Below are 18,938 nucleotides of genomic sequence, written 5' to 3' on the forward strand. Positions count from 1 at the left end.
TGACCTGTAGAAATCGGGGGGGCTGCAAGCAGTATCTCATGCCTGACTGTCTGAAGTTCATAGTCAATATACGCATGGATTTTTTTAAGATAGAGATGAAAAGATGTGAACCCTGCTTCAATCTATAGACAGAGAAAAGTCTGCAATGAAAGTTTTTCTCTAGAGGTTTAAGATTTCATACTCCCCACCCCCCAAAACTATGAAGTTCAAAGTAAAAATTAGCAGATTTCATCAGTTAAGTATAAAACTGTCTGTACAGGTAATTTGCAACTTGATGGTGGAATAATTTAAAATTCTCAAGATTCATTCACTGCTTTTGAGATTCTCAGTTATCCAGCTGAAGGAAGTTTTCATTTCCAATATGCCTTCTCATAACAAATCCAAAACACAGCCTCTTACTAGCTACTATGAAGAAAGTTAACTCCGTCTCAGCTGCAACCAGGACACCAGTGATCTGTATTCAAGGACTTCCTTGCTTGTGGATTTGGGGAGTTTTCTCAGACAAACTATTTTCTAGAATGTTTTAAAGTTTTACATGCACCATTCCAATTCTTTTTTTTTCAACAGTTAACAAGTGTAAGGATAATGAAATCAAATCCAGCACCCAAGCATGGAGATTTTTCCTGGCTAAAAGTCCTACTCAGTGCTTTAGCATACAGTTCCTAGTAATGTATACAGATAATTTAAAAGAGAGCATCTGTTCTGGATGGGTTTCTTCAATAATTTCTTTCTTTTGTTTTTTTTGTGTTTTTTTTTTTTTTCTTTCAGGAACCATATGGAGATGTGACAGAAAGGAAACTTCTTCGAGAGAAGCTGAAATGTAAGGACTTCAGATGGTTCTTGGATAATGTGTACCCAGAGCTTCATGTACCTGAGGACAGACCAGGCTTCTTTGGAATGGTACGTGGCTGCTGAGAAGGGGTCTCCTCATGGTTCTCTGAGCTCGCTTACTAACCAGTATGAAGGTATTTTTATGCTGAAAACAGTTTAAGATTTTGATGGAATTCAGTTAGAACTGGTAGGCTGTAAAGTGTGGTTTCTATACGAATCTTTATTCTAGGGGATGCTGTTTATAAAGCAGTTCTGTGAAAGGGTAGGAGAATGGGTAATGCTGCCATGAATTATGCCTTCCAAGTGATGACTTGGGAGTGTTAAAGGCAACAAAGGATGACACTTTAATTTGTTAAAATGTTGCATAGCAAAAAAAGAGAGCACCAAAGTGTTCTGGGTTTCAGTTGTCAATTTGAAAATAGGAAGAGTGTGCTTTCAAACATGTGTTTGCACACTTTATCTGATTAAAACTCTGATGCTCTGATGACAGCAAAGAGAGATGGTGTTGTGTGCTTCCATATCATATGGGATTCTGCATGTCAAAACCAACATGTTAAATTTTAATCTGGAGGTCACTTTAGACCAGCACAGATTCTCAAGCAGTTTTCATTGGTTTAGTGTCAGAATTCTCTTCTTTTTTTTAAGAGTTGACAACTTTCTATGCTATTTGCAGCTTACATATAAATATGAACCATAGTTCTACATATATCACATTACCATAATCTCATTTGGAAAGGATGAAGGCAGAGGTGATGCAGCAAATACCTGCTTCCTGTGAAAAATCAGCAGATACCTGCTGAGTGTCTTATTAGGAAGACAAGACTGCACCTTTCTGCCAGGCAAAGAGGTTTAAAATACCTTCCTGATTACCAGTGCCACATTGACTTCGAAGTACTTCTGCTGGTAACTTGATCACTCTGCAGATCTGCATTCCCACACTGCTGCATCGCATCCAGCCTGCACCACAACAGTCTTGTCTTGCTGCCATCTGTGCTTCTGTTACTCAGTCTCTGTTGGATCTCCTTTGGTGCAGGAAAAAAAACCTGATCATTGTGGGCATACAGAACAGGCAGGAACCAAGTCTCCTTGCGCTTTTTCCTAATAGCTTTGTTACCTGTTGAACAAAAGAGATCCTAATGTGGAAACACTCCAGTTTCCCACGGGGGGCTGCGTTTCCTATGGGAGCTGCATTTCCCATGGGGAGCTGGATTTCTCACAGGGAGTGTTATCAGTCAGCAGCAAAGCCCTTAAGAGCCTCTGAGAGAGTGGCCACCTTCCTCCATTTGTCTCGGAGCTTGCACTTGAATTGGTATCTCTATGTGATCACTGGCATGAAAGGTCATATCCACCATCATCCAGTACCTTGAACAGACCCCAGTACAATGTTGGTTCATGTTTTGTTTTGTGCTGGATTGGTAACTGACAAAGTCAGAGATGGCTGAAGCAATAAGATGTTGTAAGACTTACATTCCAGGAGCATGTCAGTAACCTTATCCTCCCCCCCTCCTCAATCCTTCACCCTCCAAAAGAAAGCCTAGACTGGTGGCAGTGATAGTGCTTCAGCCTCCTGGGGAGGGGAAGGGATTTGTGCTGCTTCTTTCATGATTTAACTGCACGTATCATCCTCAAGAAAGGTGTTGACAAGACTTAGAAATAATAATTCTTGTTCGGAGCTGCTTGAGGTATCTACGGTGTAATTTAGGTGTGCTCTATATATCTCTAAAAACAATTCTTAAATGCTGTCATCTAGCTGTGAGCATAACAAGAACATACCTTTTTTTTGTGGCAGGAAGAATTTAAAATGTGATTAAAGTACAGCTATACTCTAAGAAAGTGACAGTGCAAAAATGACACCTACTGATTCAACTGATTTGTGGATATTGAGTGCCATCTGCTAACTTCAATGAATCACTGATCGTGTTCTTTACTCCTGCCTTAGCTGTGTAGTGATTTTCTGGTTCACAAAAATACTGTGTTTAAAAGTGCCAGGTTTGTTAACAGCTCCGCTTAGTGTGAGGTTATTTAATTGTTCAAAGAGAGTGCAAAAGAATATGGGGGTTTCTCCCTCCCTCGAAAATCGTTACACTGAAGTTGAAAATCTTTGTGAGGTTACCCATAGGTCAGCCATACGTTACTGAAATAAATGCAAGAATTACTGAGCAGCATTCAGTGCCATGCACTGACAAATAGACATTTGTGCTAATTTTTTTTTCTCTTGATACATAGATAAAAATATCTATACTAAGCTTGCTTGTCTAAAAAGTTAGCTGCCTAAAACTTTATATAAACATACTGAATTTTGAATATTTTTGCCTGAGCTGTGATTGCATTCTTATAAACTGCCTGAGGCCTAGAAATGAGGGAAATATTTTCTTATTTGTCCTTGGGCTCCCTGTAGCTTTGGAACTTTATGTGGGACATGAACTAAACTTTTTGACTTTAATAATTTATTTGGGGGGATGGGAGGCAGTGAAGTTGTTAGGCATTTAGTGGGTTAAAATAATAAGATGTCAGCATTTCTGGAAAAGCTGATAATCCCATTTAGGGTCTGGTAGAGCACTGATGTCTCTCTTTTTCTGGCATACGTCTGATTTGGCCATGCTTGAGCATGCACTTACTGGCAAACTGTGCGCTGTACTTGTGCTTCAGCTGGTGTGAAATCTTAAAAAGACTTGAACCCCAGGTCTGTGTAGATTGTCCACCTAAATAGCTAGCTCAGACTAGGTCTGCTTACAAATCTTAGCTGCCCTGGGAAGGGTTGGTGTGGGCACTTCTAGGAAGAGCTTTGAGCAATCTTGTATGTTTAGTACTAGTGCTGTGTCATTGCTGCATTGTGCAGGTAGGTGAAGACAGAGGAACTGGGAAGCTTCATGATCTTTTCATGTTGTTGGTGACTGTGGAAATGCATGTCTGTAAAGCAAGGGAATAGTCAGGGTTCCTCTCCCCTCTAAGGTATACTAAATATGGCTGGCATTCAGGGTGCATATCTGAGGATAAAGATTATGGTCAGTCAGTGAATTTGGCTTTGAAGTTGGCATCCAGCTTGCTTTTAAAAGACAGTGTTGACACAAAGAGCAGGATTTTATCTTTTTCTGTAAGTTTGATCCCCTGTCAGTGAGACCATATTATGTTCTGACACAAGAAGTTTTTTGTTCTTCTGAAACAGTTCCTAGCTGATCTTTCTTCCAGATGAATGTGAAACAAGTAAGCTGATAGATGTCTCTGATGGTTCATTTTGCCACCTGTCCTTAAAGGCATCTGTGACTGACTGAATCAGTTGGGAGATCAAAAACTTGAATTTTTCTATTGGCAGCTTTCTTCCACGTTTCCCCCCAAGACCATCTTATCTTCAATGAATTTCCAAATGCTTAGTCATAATTTTCTTTTAATTTAGACCAGATATAACCTTAAAAAAATCAGGAAGAAAGATTTTAAGCCTTTAAAATTATGAAAAATTTTGTTTGCTGTGACGTGAAAGAGAATATTTTGTAAATTATCTAAATAACACAAGATATATGTAGAAAGGCTTGGAGAATAAGCGATCTTAGCTATGTGGCTTAAGTCATGTAATCAAAAAGACTATGGCATGTCTGGTGTTAAGAGTTCTCAGAGATTATCAGGCTCTGGAACAGCCTCCTCTAGGGTAGCTCTAAAACTTCATTATAATACAATTTGTAGAGCTGCCACTTGAGATTGAATTAGTAGCCAAGGTTATGGCTGACTAGATCTGGAGATCTGAAGCCCATCACGGGAAAATATGTACCACTTTGTTGGCTGTACAGCCTCTGAAAGCTTAAGACAGACATTTTTAAAGGAAGTGGGAGAAATTAAAGTGTTTGATACTGATCTCAAGTGAACACACCATCACTTGAGACATGTGCTTGTATGTTCTTGAGCCTCCTAGGGAGATCTGGACTTGCTGGGGTAAGGAACCAAATTCCAACAGCAGTGTCATATCATTGATTTCTTCACAGGATCTTAGTCATCAACATTGTGTACCCATTTCAGCATTGCACTTAAGAAGTTAACAGAAATCTGAGGATATTCATATTTTTTCCCAAAAAGACTGATATGAAAATAGCATACACTCAGTAAAATCATTCCCTGTGACTGCTCGGATTACCTTTGAGGTAGAAGCTTATGCCTGGTCAGGACCGTGAAGCTGTTGGCTTGCTACAAATTCATATCCTACTGTGTCCCATAGTATCATCTGCCCATACCACTAATACATCAGCACCAATGCCACTGTGGCAGAATAAAGAGGATTCTGATCTATTTTGTGGATGAAGGGAAAGGTTGGCTGTGCTCCACTCTCAGTATTTATCAACTAATGTAATGAAGTCTTAGTGTAGAAAATCTCTTCCTGCTTTGCTTACAGTTATATGAAATGGATTTTATCTTAAAAGAAAAAAAAATCAATGAATTATTTATGGAGTGCCATCTGTATTGTGTTGTTTTATGCAAGTGTCCAGATGTTAGGAAACAACAGATTTAAGTTTCTCCAAGAAGTAAGGGGTGAAAGTTTGAAGTGAATATCTCAGTAGTTGCTGTTCAGTACCTGTCCCAGCCTCCAAGCAGAATGGTAACTAAACGGCACAGTAGAGTGCACCTGCAGTGCTTCAAAAGGAAGCAAAAGTTGTAGAAAGATGGAGCCAGTAATCCTGCATGGGCAGAACATTTTGGAACTGAACTATGTGTTTTGATGGTAAGGTGATCAACTTTTTTTCTTGCTTCTGTTTCTCTAATGCAGCATTCTGCAAAGGAATTAAGGTAAGTCACAGAGAAAATTTAGTTCTTATTGCATGACCTGTTTATGGTGGATATGTGAACAAAGATAGCTTCAGAAATGAATGGATGATTACTGTTTTGGTAGAGCTGTTGCATGTAAAAGGAACTTAAACTGTGTATTCACATTTTACAGGAGAAAAATACTACTTTCACAAATTATCTCATGCTTTTTTCTGCCTTGGAACAGAAGGTGGATTTTTTTTTTTTTTTTTTTTTTTTAATAAATGGTGCTGTGATCAAACTTGCAAATTGGATTACTTTCAAATCTTTGTCATTTCAGATCAGGTCACTTGACAGCTTAGTATGCACTATTCCCACAAATTATGTCTTGAATATCTGTTAGGCTTCCTAATGAAGTGTGGGTATAAAAGAACATCTAGTGATGTCCGATAAAACAAACTAAAAGAACCAGGTTGAAGTATGGACTGTGTATGTTTAGGAATATGTCTATATGTACCTCAAACATCTGTGCATGAAAGAGAAAAATGAGAGAACATATGTGGTAGCATCCTGGGAGTACAGGCTCAGTTTTAAACCATCTGAAATGAAGCCTAAGTTAGTAATCTTTTACACAGTTTTTGTTTTGTTGTCTGTATTGGGGCATTGAGTAACATGTAGGAGAGTTACTGTAGTTGTGGCCATGCATGGCATTTTAAAATAGGTGATTTAAAATTCCTGGTCACAAAAGGGAGCACGTGCTCGAGCACATGCCTGGGGCTGACAGCGAAGATTGCACACTCGGAGCCGTAGCGAAGGCCTTCGGTTGTCTGGAAGGGCACCATGGTTAAGGGCTTTGCTGCACTTATCTTCCTTTGGAGCCAGGAGACAGTCAAAGTCATATGTTATTAAACACACTAATGAGAAACCCTCTGATCCTGAGGACAGCTGCTTACAACAACTGAAACTAATTTGTGTTTTTAGAGATACAATTACCATGTTTAAGTGGTTATGACTTTAAGTTGACATTTCTTGATGTAGAACGTGAAAACATGAGAACCTTATTGTTTGGTTTATGTAGTTCCATGGTAGTTTTCAAATTTATCTGTAAAAGACACTTTTCTTTCCTGTTTTTGTTAGTGTAATTCTTGCCTAGAGTTATGAAGGTAAACAAAATGTCTTCTTTTGACAGCTCGGGGACGAGTGCAGTGGTCTAGTGTGTTCCCATCAAAGCAAGCAGCGCTTTGTGTAGAACGGGTGCCCAGGGGGTTTCTTTTGCTTCCGGTAAACTTGAGCACTAAAATTAAGGATTAATTTTATCATATACCAAATTCAGATTCTAATTTATCCCATACTGAAAAATTACACCAAATGCATAGTGGAAACATGTTCAGAGAGGAATTAAGAGGCAAACCCTGTAAGGGTAGGGCTTCAGTCCTACATTTTATTTGGCTCTGAAGGAGAGCCTCACAACCCCAGCAGCCCTGCAAGGGCCCCCAAGCTGTGGCGGCTTGGTGGTCCTCTCCAGACCCCAGTGTATTGCTGTTGCCTTGGGCCGGCAGCCCAGGCATGCAGAGTGCTGAGAGCTTGGCTGTCTTTCAGTGGGAGCGGGCACAAAGCAGTGGAAAGAAGATGTAGAAAAAGTAGAAGTTGAGAAGGCAAAATATATCTAAAACACAAATATTTAATTTTCCAGCTTGTGTGGTTTGCTCTGTGGTGGGTTTGGGTCCTCCAGGGTTTGTCTTGTTTGTTTGGTTTTAGTCTTCTGTGATCCCTTCGTGTCCGTTCATTCTCCATGTTAAGAAATGAGGATACAATTTTCACAACTAGGGAAGAGCAGTGAAATTACACCTTGGTGAAGTAACTCTTCTGAGATTTACTCTGCTTATTCTTTTTTCTGTGTTATAATTACACTCAATAATGGGGGCATTCAGCTTGAACCTATGTTTACAGAACCTGTTTTGCTCTGTGTAATTTTAAATTTGATTAAGTAGCTAATACTAGGAGTCAGTAATTGTAATGGCATTGTTTAACTTATTTTCAGTTAAGTTTTGCCTCCTGAATACTTAAATGCAATTCCTTCTGAAAAAGCCTGATGTTTTTAAAAACAGGTAACAATATTTTAAAATTTAATCTAAAAGTTATGCACCTATTGTGTCAGAGATCAGCAACACTAGTAAAGAACACTTAATATCACCCATAGTGTCTCTTTCCAAAGATATATCTTACCTGCTTTTGTGATTTCTGGTCTTAAAATCTGTCTGCTTGTTTAACCTCAAGAGGGTACTGGAGTCCTATGGAGAACAAATCCTTCTAACAACTCCCATTTGACAAACTGAGAAAAGTGTGTAGTCTTCTTCAAATAAGAAAATTGAACAAGTAGATCCTGGGGGGGGGGGGGGGAAAAGGGGGGGACTTTTTGATTCTGGGGGGGGGGGGGGGGAAGACATGGCAGACTCTTTTGTTCTGCATGAGTTGCTGGCTTGTTGGGTTTCAACATAGCTTTTCAAAGTTCCTGACTACTTCATTTGCAAATGCACTGGTAGACAGGGTCATTCCTAGGGGAAGCCATTGTGTCTGGCTGCTTCAATGCCTAAAGTCAAGATGGTCCCAACAGTTTTGTTTCACGTTAGTCAGAGAGATGTTGCCATTGGATCCATTTGATCTATTCCAGTTAATTTGCACCAGCTCTGGGATATAAACCTCACAGCTGTGCAAAATGTCTGTAAAGTGACTACAGCATATCTTCCTTACTTTAGATTAATACTTTAAAATATTATTTTGTTTTGATTAGCTGAAGAATAGAGGAATGGCAAACTTCTGTTTTGATTATAACCCTCCGAATGAACATCAGGTAACTGGACACAGGATCATACTGTACCCATGTCATGGCATGGGACAAAATCAGGTAAGATTCATGTTTTATTTTCATTTTGACTAACACTATGGTTTTAATGTAAAAAAGTATGGTAAAGGCGTTGCAGTAGGGCTGAGAGAATATATTGCTGCAGTGACGTGATCTTAGATCTAATTTTGATACTTCCACGGAATGCTTTTGATTTTGATGTATCTGCAGGGCAGATTTTCTTCATTCTGAAGATGTGTCTACCCAGGCCAGGGAACTCATGCATGCCTTAATTATGCCTTTCCACAGAGCTCATTAGCAGGGGTTAGTAGCAGCAGTGCAGCTATAGTGCTTATAGGACAGTGTTCACTCATCTCCACCTGGTCTTGGGCAGACCAGCACATCTCTGAGCTTTTGTCTGTCCACGTCTCCAAAGCCCTTAATAACATTGCAAACTTCACCTAGTTTTTCCTGTGTCTGTCATCATGACTCCTCCTCTTGGTGTAACTGCACAAGAGGTTTTGGATGGCATCCTCTCCTGTACTCCGCTTTACAGAAATGTCCTCCTGGGCTCGGGATCCAGAATCCTGGAGAGCAGGGATCCCCTCTAATACTTTCATTCTTGCTGTCTTGGTTTTAACTTCTGAAGCTGAAAATGCTTGCTGGTGTCTTTCTCTATGCTGATTGAAACTGTGTGCAGCAGTGGTTAGTTATGATATTCATAAAGCTCTCTGCGTAATGCCATGGTAAAAGTGTTGCGGGGTACTGTGTGCCAATCTACGATGCTTGTTTTGCATGGTTTTGAGTGGCCACCTTCTACAATTGAGGTTTGATGTTTGGCATGTAACATGCTTGCCTGTCTAGCTTGATTTTTGTCTTCTAACCCAGATTAGACTATATGACATACTTCTAGTGGAGAGTGGTGGAGAAATATGTACGGTCTTGTTGAAAGTAAATACATAACCATGTGACAGTTTGGGTGGCTTGACTGTTTAGGGTTTTGTAAGGAAATTAATCCAAACATTGTTATGAAAGGAAAAACAAGTTTGGAAAAGAACCAGAGATGTGGCAGATAAGCAGTGCCTTTCTGAACTCTGCTTTAAAAAAATATAAAAGCTCAAGGAGTGAAAAACAAGTCTGTATTGAGGAGAAAGCTTCTAATATGAACTGCATTTTAAGAAAGAAAAGGAAAATAAACAACAGTCTGAGCAGTGTGCTTCAGATCTTAAAAGGAAGTAGATTCATTTCTGATAGCAAGTTTATCGCCTTAAGTATTAGAACTATTATTTACTATTATTTATTAGTTTATGTCTAGTTTCTGTCTTTCCTAATACTTCGGTCCTGGAGCCCAAGATGCAGGGGAGGGCAGGAGGAGAATCTTGTGTTACAAAAGCCAAAAGATCTTGGTACTGACAGATACGTGTCAAGCACACTAAGCTATGCCACATCGACCCGTTTAACTCCCTCTGTTCAGCTCCATGCCCAAGTTAAGCACACTTCTATATACCTATATAGAAGAAAAGCTAATAATCTCATAAACTAGTTAAGCCACTTCCTTATGAGGAAGAGTTGATTGCTTTTGTAGATTAAGTAGTATTTCATGTATGGGACTACATGCTCACATGCAAAAGGTATTTATAGAATTCTTTTTTCCTTGTATTAGAGTATTTCTCTGAGCAAAGAAGTTTATTTAAATTTTATCCCTTCCACTGAGAAAAAATAAAGACAGGATAAAAGGTGAAAGCAAAAGAGAAGTACAGTTCAGAAATGAATTGTCATGAGATGACATTTTTAATTATCCTTTGTTTAGCTAGCACTACAAAAGTAACTGAATTTACTGCAAAGATACCACGTCACTGGATATTAATGCTCTTACATCTCTGCTGATGGTGCTATGCACCCACATACCTGCGATAGCAGGCACCAGACCCAGAGCAATAGTGCTCTCAGAGCTGTGCAATTAGTGCTCCCTCTGCTGACATCCAGGCAGCAGGAGGAAGAGAAATGGAGAAACTACCTGACTGTAATATAAACCCATAAAAGAAAACATGAGATGACACAAGAGGATTTCAGAGCCTGAGGAGGGAAGGCCAAACACAGGAAATGCACTAAACAATGTTAGGAAAATGGGCAAAAGGCGTGGGAGGGCTGACAGGAGCCAGGGAAAGGGGGCCAAGGTGACAGAAGGCAGAAGTTTGGGGCAGAGGTAGGGCAACAGGTGAGGAGCGGGGCATGTGTGACAGAAGAAGGAGTAGTTAGGAGCTACAGGGAAGGAGTGCAAAACAAGCAGAATCCCTGGAGACCCCTTTAGTGGAAAGGAGCAGGGGGTCTGAATGTGAGAGCAGAGATACCAGTTGGTAAATGGGGGCATGAGTAGGGGTGACAGGGAGTAGCTGCATGAGAAGAAGTGGAGAGCAGGAAGAGCTGCGGGTGGGGGAGCAGAGGAAGGCTAAAATAAAATAAGACGTAGAAGCACAAGTGAGATAGGAAATGGAAGTCAGGAGTGCTGAACTTGTACCTCCCTTTTCTGGCTCACAAATAGCCGTGAAACCTACCACCAGGACACTTCTCTCCATTTCCATCCCATCCCCCTGCCCTTTTGACAGTTGTTCTTAAAAGGTGACATGCTGCTTCTGGTGGTGCGCATTCTTTAGCTACACTGGCAGGTGACAGTGGCAGGACCAAAACAGTCAAATCTCCCATGTGTACATCCACCACTGTCAGCTAATGGAACTGATGGTGACAGGGTTGGTCATCCTCTAGTTGTATCAATGCTGGGGAGCGCAAAGCACTTCACCGCAGAGTCTCACAGATGTTTGCTGACAGCAGGCAGCCCTTAACTTCTGTTTTGTCCTTGGAAGGGAATCTGCCATCCCGATCCCAAGCTCTTCTGCCTGCTCTCCTCCAGTCTGCTCTTATCACCCCACTCATTACCTATATACAGTGTTAGGAGCAAACCCGAATTACAAAGCTTCGCTCTGGTCCCCTGTCCTGCATCACATGTCACAGACAGCTCCAGTTTCTCTGCTCCATGTTATTTAACACTTTCTTTTCCATGCTGGCTGGCTCCCAGTCTTTCTCTAATGGCCTTGCTCTGTCTTTCTCCTCACTTATTCTTCCCACCAGTTACTACCCACTCTAGGTCACATTTTGCTCCTTTTCACATGCCTTTCTTCTTTCCTGGTTAGCTCCCATTTTTAATCCTCTAGTCTTCTCCTTCTCATCCCCTCCTCCAGTTGCAGGGTTTGTTCTACGATTCATCACTTTTTTCCTCAAATAGTACTCCCTGCTGCACATTCAGACTGTCTCGTGGTAAAAAGGCATGAAGTTTATTCTCCAGAGTACAGTTCAGTAAAGTTACTCTCTAAAACATCTTGATAGGATTTGACATTAATGAAGGTTACCTTGGTTAATGAAGGTTACCTTACTCTGTGTCTTACACTCCAGTACACCCAATCCTCTGGCGTGATAAGCTAGTGGCAGGTGGCTGTTTATGTAGGGTACAACTGCAAAAGCTCTTTTCACTGGAAGCAATTCTCCACTTAAAGTGACCTCTGAATATCTGTGTGCACTGTGCTGAGAGGAGAGAGCTCTGTGCTCTTGATTATTTATAAAGTCCAGCACCTGCTCCCATTTTATGTCTTAGTAAGTAAAACCATGCTCGGAAAACTCTGGTCCCTGGTAATTTGTTGCTATTTTTCCTTGAATCCATGGCATAAGTGAGAAGGGTTCCCACATTGCTGTTGTGTAAGCAGTAAGAAAGCTAACTGTGGATTATTTAAAATTACTGTGTTTATTATAGCAAGAAGGTGAAGATACAACTGTGGTGACAGGAGCTGAGTGTATACAGCAAAGAGGCAGAAAATATGCAAAACACTGGCTACTTGGTGCTTGCATCTCAGGCTGCTGATGTTTTGTGGAAGTGCCTGCCCTGGTAGATGAGAATGAAAGGCTTTGAAATTTAACACTAGTAGAGCTCATTGCCCTTCTTGGTGTGCCTGTGAAGCAGTACAGAGGGGATCAATGTGATAGCAGGAAGCTGACCTGATGTGGTAAGAGGATGGGAAACCACTGAGCATCCTGCTTTGTCTGACAGTACCCCCCAATATTCCCATTTGCAGCTGATAAATTTGAGGCAAACAGAGAACTTAGTTAAAACCCTTGAGTTTTCTGTGAAGGGAGTATTAGACCTGGTAACCTCACTGCTGGTTCTACCCGTCAAGTGCAAACTTCTCCCTGCACGCAGAAGAGCAGTACCCAAGCACAGAGAGGGATGAGAGTGTGTTTCAGGATCTGTCGAGGCAGCCAAAATCTCACTCTATCCCTTGTACCACAGAGCTCTGATGCAGCTGGGGCATATCCCATCGATTGCTCAGAAGTGGTAGGTAAAAGGCATCAAGTTTCCCAGTAGCACTTAAGGAAACTTACTGGTTCTCTGAAGGAAAGAAATGCAATAACGCTGCTAGTTACTGGGTCATGGATCACTTTGAAAATGCTTCCATGCTTCCCTTCTGCCCATAGAACCCACTGGGCAAGGATAGAGTGCTAAAAAACACTTCATCTTTTGAGAAGGAAGAGATTTATCTCATATATTACCAGAGCTTGAAAAATCCCAAAGCCTAAAGTATTTATTCCATTTGAAGCAGTATAAAGAACTGTATAATGTTCATTGGGCAAGGCAGCAGGAGTGCTTGGTTGCTAATACTATAACCCCAATCCTTAATGTTATCCAGAAATTAACCATTCTTCTCCTGTTCTTCTCCTCCAAAAACTGATTCAAGTCCTTGAGAGGCCGTTCAGGAAGGATGTCAGTAGTAAGGAGTGCTATGACCTAGTAGCTGCTCCAACTGCTCTTGATAGATCTGGTACAATCAGCAGCTTGCAGGCCTTCACTGATAGTGAATACAAATTGCTGAAAATATGTTTTATCTTATAAATCCACTAACGAGCAAGGCTCTAAATGTGGCCTTGTAAAAGTGTCAGCTTTAAAAAAGTGTCCACTCAGACAGAAAAGAGTGGGAGTGAAACTTTTTCTTTATTTGCTGGTCATAGGCTTAAAATGAGTGCCCTTACAGCTCACTTTGGGGCCCAAAGTAGTGGGCTTTCTGTGTGCCAGTCACGTACTGAGCCTGAGAACTAAAGCATGAAGCCCAGGTAATAAGCCCCTGCCGATTAGGGTAAAAAATAATAATAATAATACTTTAAAAGAAGTTGGGTCAGTATTATCACATTTTACTTTTGTTGATGATGAGGCATTTCTGGCATAAAGCAAATGTCGTAAAGGCAGTGCAGCCTACATCAGAGGAGCAGGTCCTAGCAATAGGTGTCAAGGGGAAACCAGAGTCTCCTGGGTGTTATGTCAGCAGGTGGACTTCAAACTTGAAGTTGCTTTCTTGAAACACTTGCTTCCCTTTGCGGCATCACAAATGCATCATGGTGAACAGGTGAATTCCGAGGGGGGTCACTTTGCACTTGCAAAGAAGAACCATGGAGCTCCACAAGCTAATGCAGTGGACAGCGTTGGTCTGTGTACAGCTGCAACAGCCGCCTTAGCAGAGAAAGTCCCAATCATGACAAAAGGAGGGGCAGAGGAGATTTCACAAAACAGCTACTGTCATCTTAGTCTAGGTCAGAGCTCTTACACCTGGAAATGGATGACTGCAGACTTTGTAATCACGTGGTCCTGTTAAAACTTCACTTCCAGTTTTTCTTTCAAGGTTAATTAGCCTTGGTGGTTGTTAAGGATGGTTTTGTGGTAAGTTCAAGTATATACATTTCTGAATTGGTACAGCCCCCTTTACAAAGCTTTACAGTCTCTCTCTCCAGGGGTGGAACAAAACAAAGAAGGATTCCTTTTCTCCCTCACCCTTTTATTGCCTTCCACTAATGCAGCTATACTATTGGAAACAAGAAATTTTCTGATGTGTATAAAACTCTCCTCTACCCTACTGAGTAAAATCTAAATCATATCTAAACACACATCTGTGCATTATAGTCATCTAAATTATTTACAAGTGTGTTGAATGCAAACAACCCTCAAACGCTGCTGCTCTTTAATGAAATCCAAAATTGGGCAAGTGTCCATGATAAATATCAAAATTCTAAGGAAGTCTTCAGCCGTAATTGCTACAAAAGCCAAGATGTTTTAGAGCATGGTCAGAACACCTCTGTAGAACATTGTACAACAAGCAAAGCCAGTAAATTGTCTTGAATGAATTTCTGTTCATATTAAAAAGCAGCTGTAGCTGATTTGCTCCAAATAATACCTTAAAATGTTATGTAATAAAATGCTCATCACCATGCATCCTGAGTACTTTGTAACTGGAAATGAATCTTGACCAAACTGCATTTGAACTATGCAGTGAGCAACTCCTTAATTAAAAATAACATTGTTTTGTGACAACTGAATTAAGAAGGCATAATGTCAGGCTATAAACTGGTTTCCGTGAATGTGAAAGTAGAATATTACAGTTGAATTCTGTAAGCTCTTTAATGGGGGAACATCTGCTTTCCAGGGCGTTTATTCAGCATTTCATACATTTTAAGTGCTACCAGAGTAAAGCAGTGCTGTGGTGGGATTGATTTTCTGTAAAATAGTAAGCAAATGGCAGCAGTTAAGGCTCCTTGAATATTTTTGGCAAAATTTCTCTCCACAATAGCAACTTTAATATGCGAACTTAATTATAGCATCTTAGTATATCCTCCTTATAAATACTTTCTTGTGTACATATGAAATGACTGTTGTCCTTTGTTTCTTCCCTTGGGTTTGCAGTTTTTCGAGTACACATCCCATAATGAAATACGTTACAACACTCGACAGCCAGAAGTCTGTGCAGCAGTCGATTCAGGGACCGACTACTTGACAATGTACTTGTGTCAAGAAAATGTCCACAATATTCCTGAAAACCAAAAGTTTGTTTTCAGAGAGGTAAGTGTGACTGCTTGGTTTTGGGTTTGGTTTCTCTGAGAGTGGGTAGAAGAATAATTTTTGAGTTTTTTTTTTTATTTTTATCTTACTGCCTACACATCATGCAGGCCACAACACTGGCATAGATCTCTGAGAGAGGTATGCTATCTTGGCTTTTAATATCTGAACATAGAGCCAGGGTAGCAGCAGCACACAGGTTAAGAGTATGCCAGTCATAAAGAATAGGAAGATGAGAGGAAGGAAAATGCCCTCCTTAACCTCAAAGGAGTTGGGAAGGTTGGCAGAGGTCTCTCCTTCCCCTGTCCACATCTAGCACTCTCTGCAGGCTGCTCAGTTCTCTCTCACATCTCACCCCTACTGTTCTCTTCTGAGAACTGAGGTGCCTCCATATACCACTTCCCCAGCCAGTCTCCTGGCTGGCCTACTTCTGCTCTCCTTTCATTGACTTCTTTTATTTCCCAGGATTTATACCACCATGTATGTATGCCTGATATTTCACGTACCATCATTACTTTATACTCATCTCTGCTTTTGAGCAGCTGCTTCTTCTCCTCTGCAAACCATCTCTCGTGACCCTCCCTGTGAGCACCAGAAGTACTCCCTGAGCTTTTCTGCAATGTAATGTGCAGTTGTGTAATTTGATGCACCATCAAAAAATACCTTCTACTCTATTCCTGCCCCTACACAGGACACATCTTACCGGCTGTGGGGGACTCAGCAAATGTGTATCCCTCTTCTTCAACTTTAATGCCTGCTCCCAAAGGGGAGAAATACTGGGAAGTATGGAGTACATTAATAAACATAAAGTGATCTTAGAAAACCTTGAGTTTAGTGGTTTTTAATCTCTGAAGGAGTTCCTGGATGCCTGAGAGAAAATAAATTGGATGAAAAATGATGGCCTTGGTCAGGTTCTGGAGTGTTATTATTTGGCTAAGGGAAAAGGTCACATAATGTATCAAAATGGTATATTTACATAATGTGTCTGCATAATGCATCTAAACTCTACAGGCTCCATGGTTGACAAATTTCATGCTTAGATACTACCACCAGTGATAGGCAGCAGAGTAAATTCTAAAGAAAGATATGAAAACTACTGTCCATTCACTAAATCTAGTCCAGACTGAAGCTCACAGAACAAAATATTTAAAAGGCTGACTTTATAAATAGTGTTTCATTTTTAATGCTGACTTTAAACAAAATTTTTCAAGGTCATATGCATTGATCCCCAAGATGACATATATTGAATGAACCTCAGTCACTTGAGGAAGTAATTGGGAAAACACAGTTTTGGAATACATCTGTTTCCACTGCATTCACTTTTAAAATAATTCCTAAAGTTTCAAATGCTAAATCCTCTTTCTTTCTTGTGATCAGTTTGTGCCTGTGTGTGATTTAACTTACTGCTCTGCTCCAATTCCTCTTCTTCTATTGCATTAAATCAAAATCACCAGTCCCTGCCTTTCAAGGCAAGTGATGGGTGAGGTGTCAGTACCCCATTTCTCTTGCTTTGTGCAGAGAAGTGTCAGAGACTGGAAAAAACTGTCCTTACGGATGTAGCATAATCAAAAGGTTTGAACAGCCTTCCCAGCAGCCTGGCAAGACTTAAGTTCTGATGGGCACCGAGTCAAAAAGGAGTGAGGCAGATATTGATTAGTCCACTCAAAAATTTGAATTATCACAGACGGAAAGAGGAAAGTCATTCAGCAGCTCAGTCTGTGGGCAAGCCCGTGAGCCAGCACACACCGCTGGGCAGGGGGCGGTGGCTGAGGCCCAGTTAGTATGACATGCCTGATGGGGGTAGGGCAGGTGTTCAGAGGAGGCAGGATTATGCTGCACTCGAAAACAGGGTGTTGGCATTTCTCTTTTGAGGCCATCAGAAGCTTTGGAAATGGTTACATAGTGTGGGAATGTCCCCTGGGCCAAATGAAGGAAGGGCCTGGGAGCAGGGCAGTTCTCCACAGCTGGCTCCACCACATTTTTTGCAGCTGGTTATCTTAGTTGACAGCACTCCCGGATTAGAGCGTGAACTGGAGATAAAATGTTCCTTGGAGACTCCTGTAATAGGAGGGCCTGAGGCCTCAAAATATGTTGCCTGGGGAATCTGGTTGTGGAAGCCTGTCAGACCTTACAGGGTGGCTGTGCTGCCCTTCAGCAAAGTGAGCTGGCTGCACACACGTCTTCAGGCAAGGGGCATGCTTAGATTATTTTGCCTTTTCCATTAAAAATATACCCTGTACAGAAAGGGGAATTTTTTTTTTTTTTTTTTTTTTTTTTTTTTTTTTCTGAGAATATATCCAACATCTACACTTAACTAACAACGTTTGCATTTTACTTGCAAGATGTGCAATGAGGTGGTGAATTTGGGTAATGCCTGTGCTTGGCTTTGGTTTTCTCTGCCCATATTCTGGTGCAGTAACAAAAGGCAATGAAAGTGAATGAAATTAGCACATCCTTTACAGGCATGAATCACTCTAAAGCAATGTCAATGTAAGTTTAAAAGCAGGGTGTTTTTGATAGAGTTTCAGAGATTCTCATGTTAGGCATTTTGGCTTCATTGCATGGCCCCATGAGAAGGATATGTGTGATATTTGTTACGAATGTCTTCTGTTACTTTTAAAACACAATGGTATGCCTGTAATTTTTAAGACCTGAAAAACAAAAATTATTTCTGTCTTTTGTAGGACGGTACTTTGTTTCATCCACACACCCAGAAGTGCGTACAAGCAGAGTCAAATGCTTACAATGGTAACCCAGCACCATTGTTACGACCATGTACCAACTCGGACTACCAAAAATGGTTCTTCAAAGAAAGAAGTTGATCCAGATGTCATCTAGGATGTAGCTGAATATGAAAATGTTCTCTCTCTAGTCAGCAGTTAGCCTTTTGAAAATCACATAAGTGATATATTTTTGTATGGAAAGAACTGTAATCAGTTTACAAGCCTTGAATTTCATTTTCTGGAGCATTAAAAGGCACTAAGCATTGAGAGCTACGTAAAGTAAGTGCAGGGGTTATATCATGCCACATAATCTGCTCCTCTTCTTTTCTTTATTTGGCAGCTACATAACTTTTTATGAAGTGTCTTAGGTTCTTTTCACAAGTGACAATGTATTTTTTTAGTCTACTGTGTGAAAGTAAGGCAGTCAAAATAATTGCACTAATGTTATCTGCCAATAACTTAAAATGTTTATTTTTCTACTAAAACATTCTGCAGTTGGGCCTTTTAACAGATAATAGTTAATAATTTTTCTTGTCTTTTAAATACCAAGAAGGTAAATGTAGGCCAGATTCTGCTCTAATTGACTACCACAAAACCCTCACGAAAGATAGTGTGGATTTGCACATGAAGGCAGAGCAGGTCTGCATGTTTTTGCACAAATAACAATCAGATGCATACAGATTGCACATGCTTGACAATATTATACGTTAAATGTTGTGACAGTTTTTAGATGCTCATGGCACTTGACAAGTTTCTAATCATGTTTAAATCCAATTTTGGAGCAAAACAGGGATTTTCTCATCTTTCTTAAAGAAATAAGGCAACAATATTTAAAGGTGATCTCTGGGAAAGCTATTTGGATTCACATGGATCTAGCTATGCAGCTGTG

General features: G+C 40.5%; 1 protein-coding gene across 1 annotated transcript in view; it reads left to right on the forward strand.

The window, feature by feature from the left end:
- GALNT12 (polypeptide N-acetylgalactosaminyltransferase 12) overlaps positions 1-18,467 on the forward strand; it is a 38,660-nt gene extending 20,193 nt beyond the window's left edge. The window contains exons 7-10 of the mRNA XM_010088075.1: positions 769-900; positions 8,351-8,464; positions 15,174-15,329; positions 18,011-18,467. Of these exons, the coding sequence (XP_010086377.1) occupies positions 769-900; positions 8,351-8,464; positions 15,174-15,329; positions 18,011-18,148 (540 nt within the window). The 3' untranslated portion in view covers positions 18,149-18,467. The remainder of the gene's footprint in view (positions 1-768; positions 901-8,350; positions 8,465-15,173; positions 15,330-18,010) is intronic.
- The last annotated feature ends 471 nt before the right edge of the window (positions 18,468-18,938 follow it).

The sequence above is a fragment of the Pterocles gutturalis genome, unplaced genomic scaffold (genome assembly GCF_000699245.1).
Source record: "Pterocles gutturalis isolate BGI_N339 unplaced genomic scaffold, ASM69924v1 scaffold50266, whole genome shotgun sequence".
In the NCBI taxonomy this organism is placed as follows: domain Eukaryota; kingdom Metazoa; phylum Chordata; class Aves; order Pterocliformes; family Pteroclidae; genus Pterocles; species Pterocles gutturalis.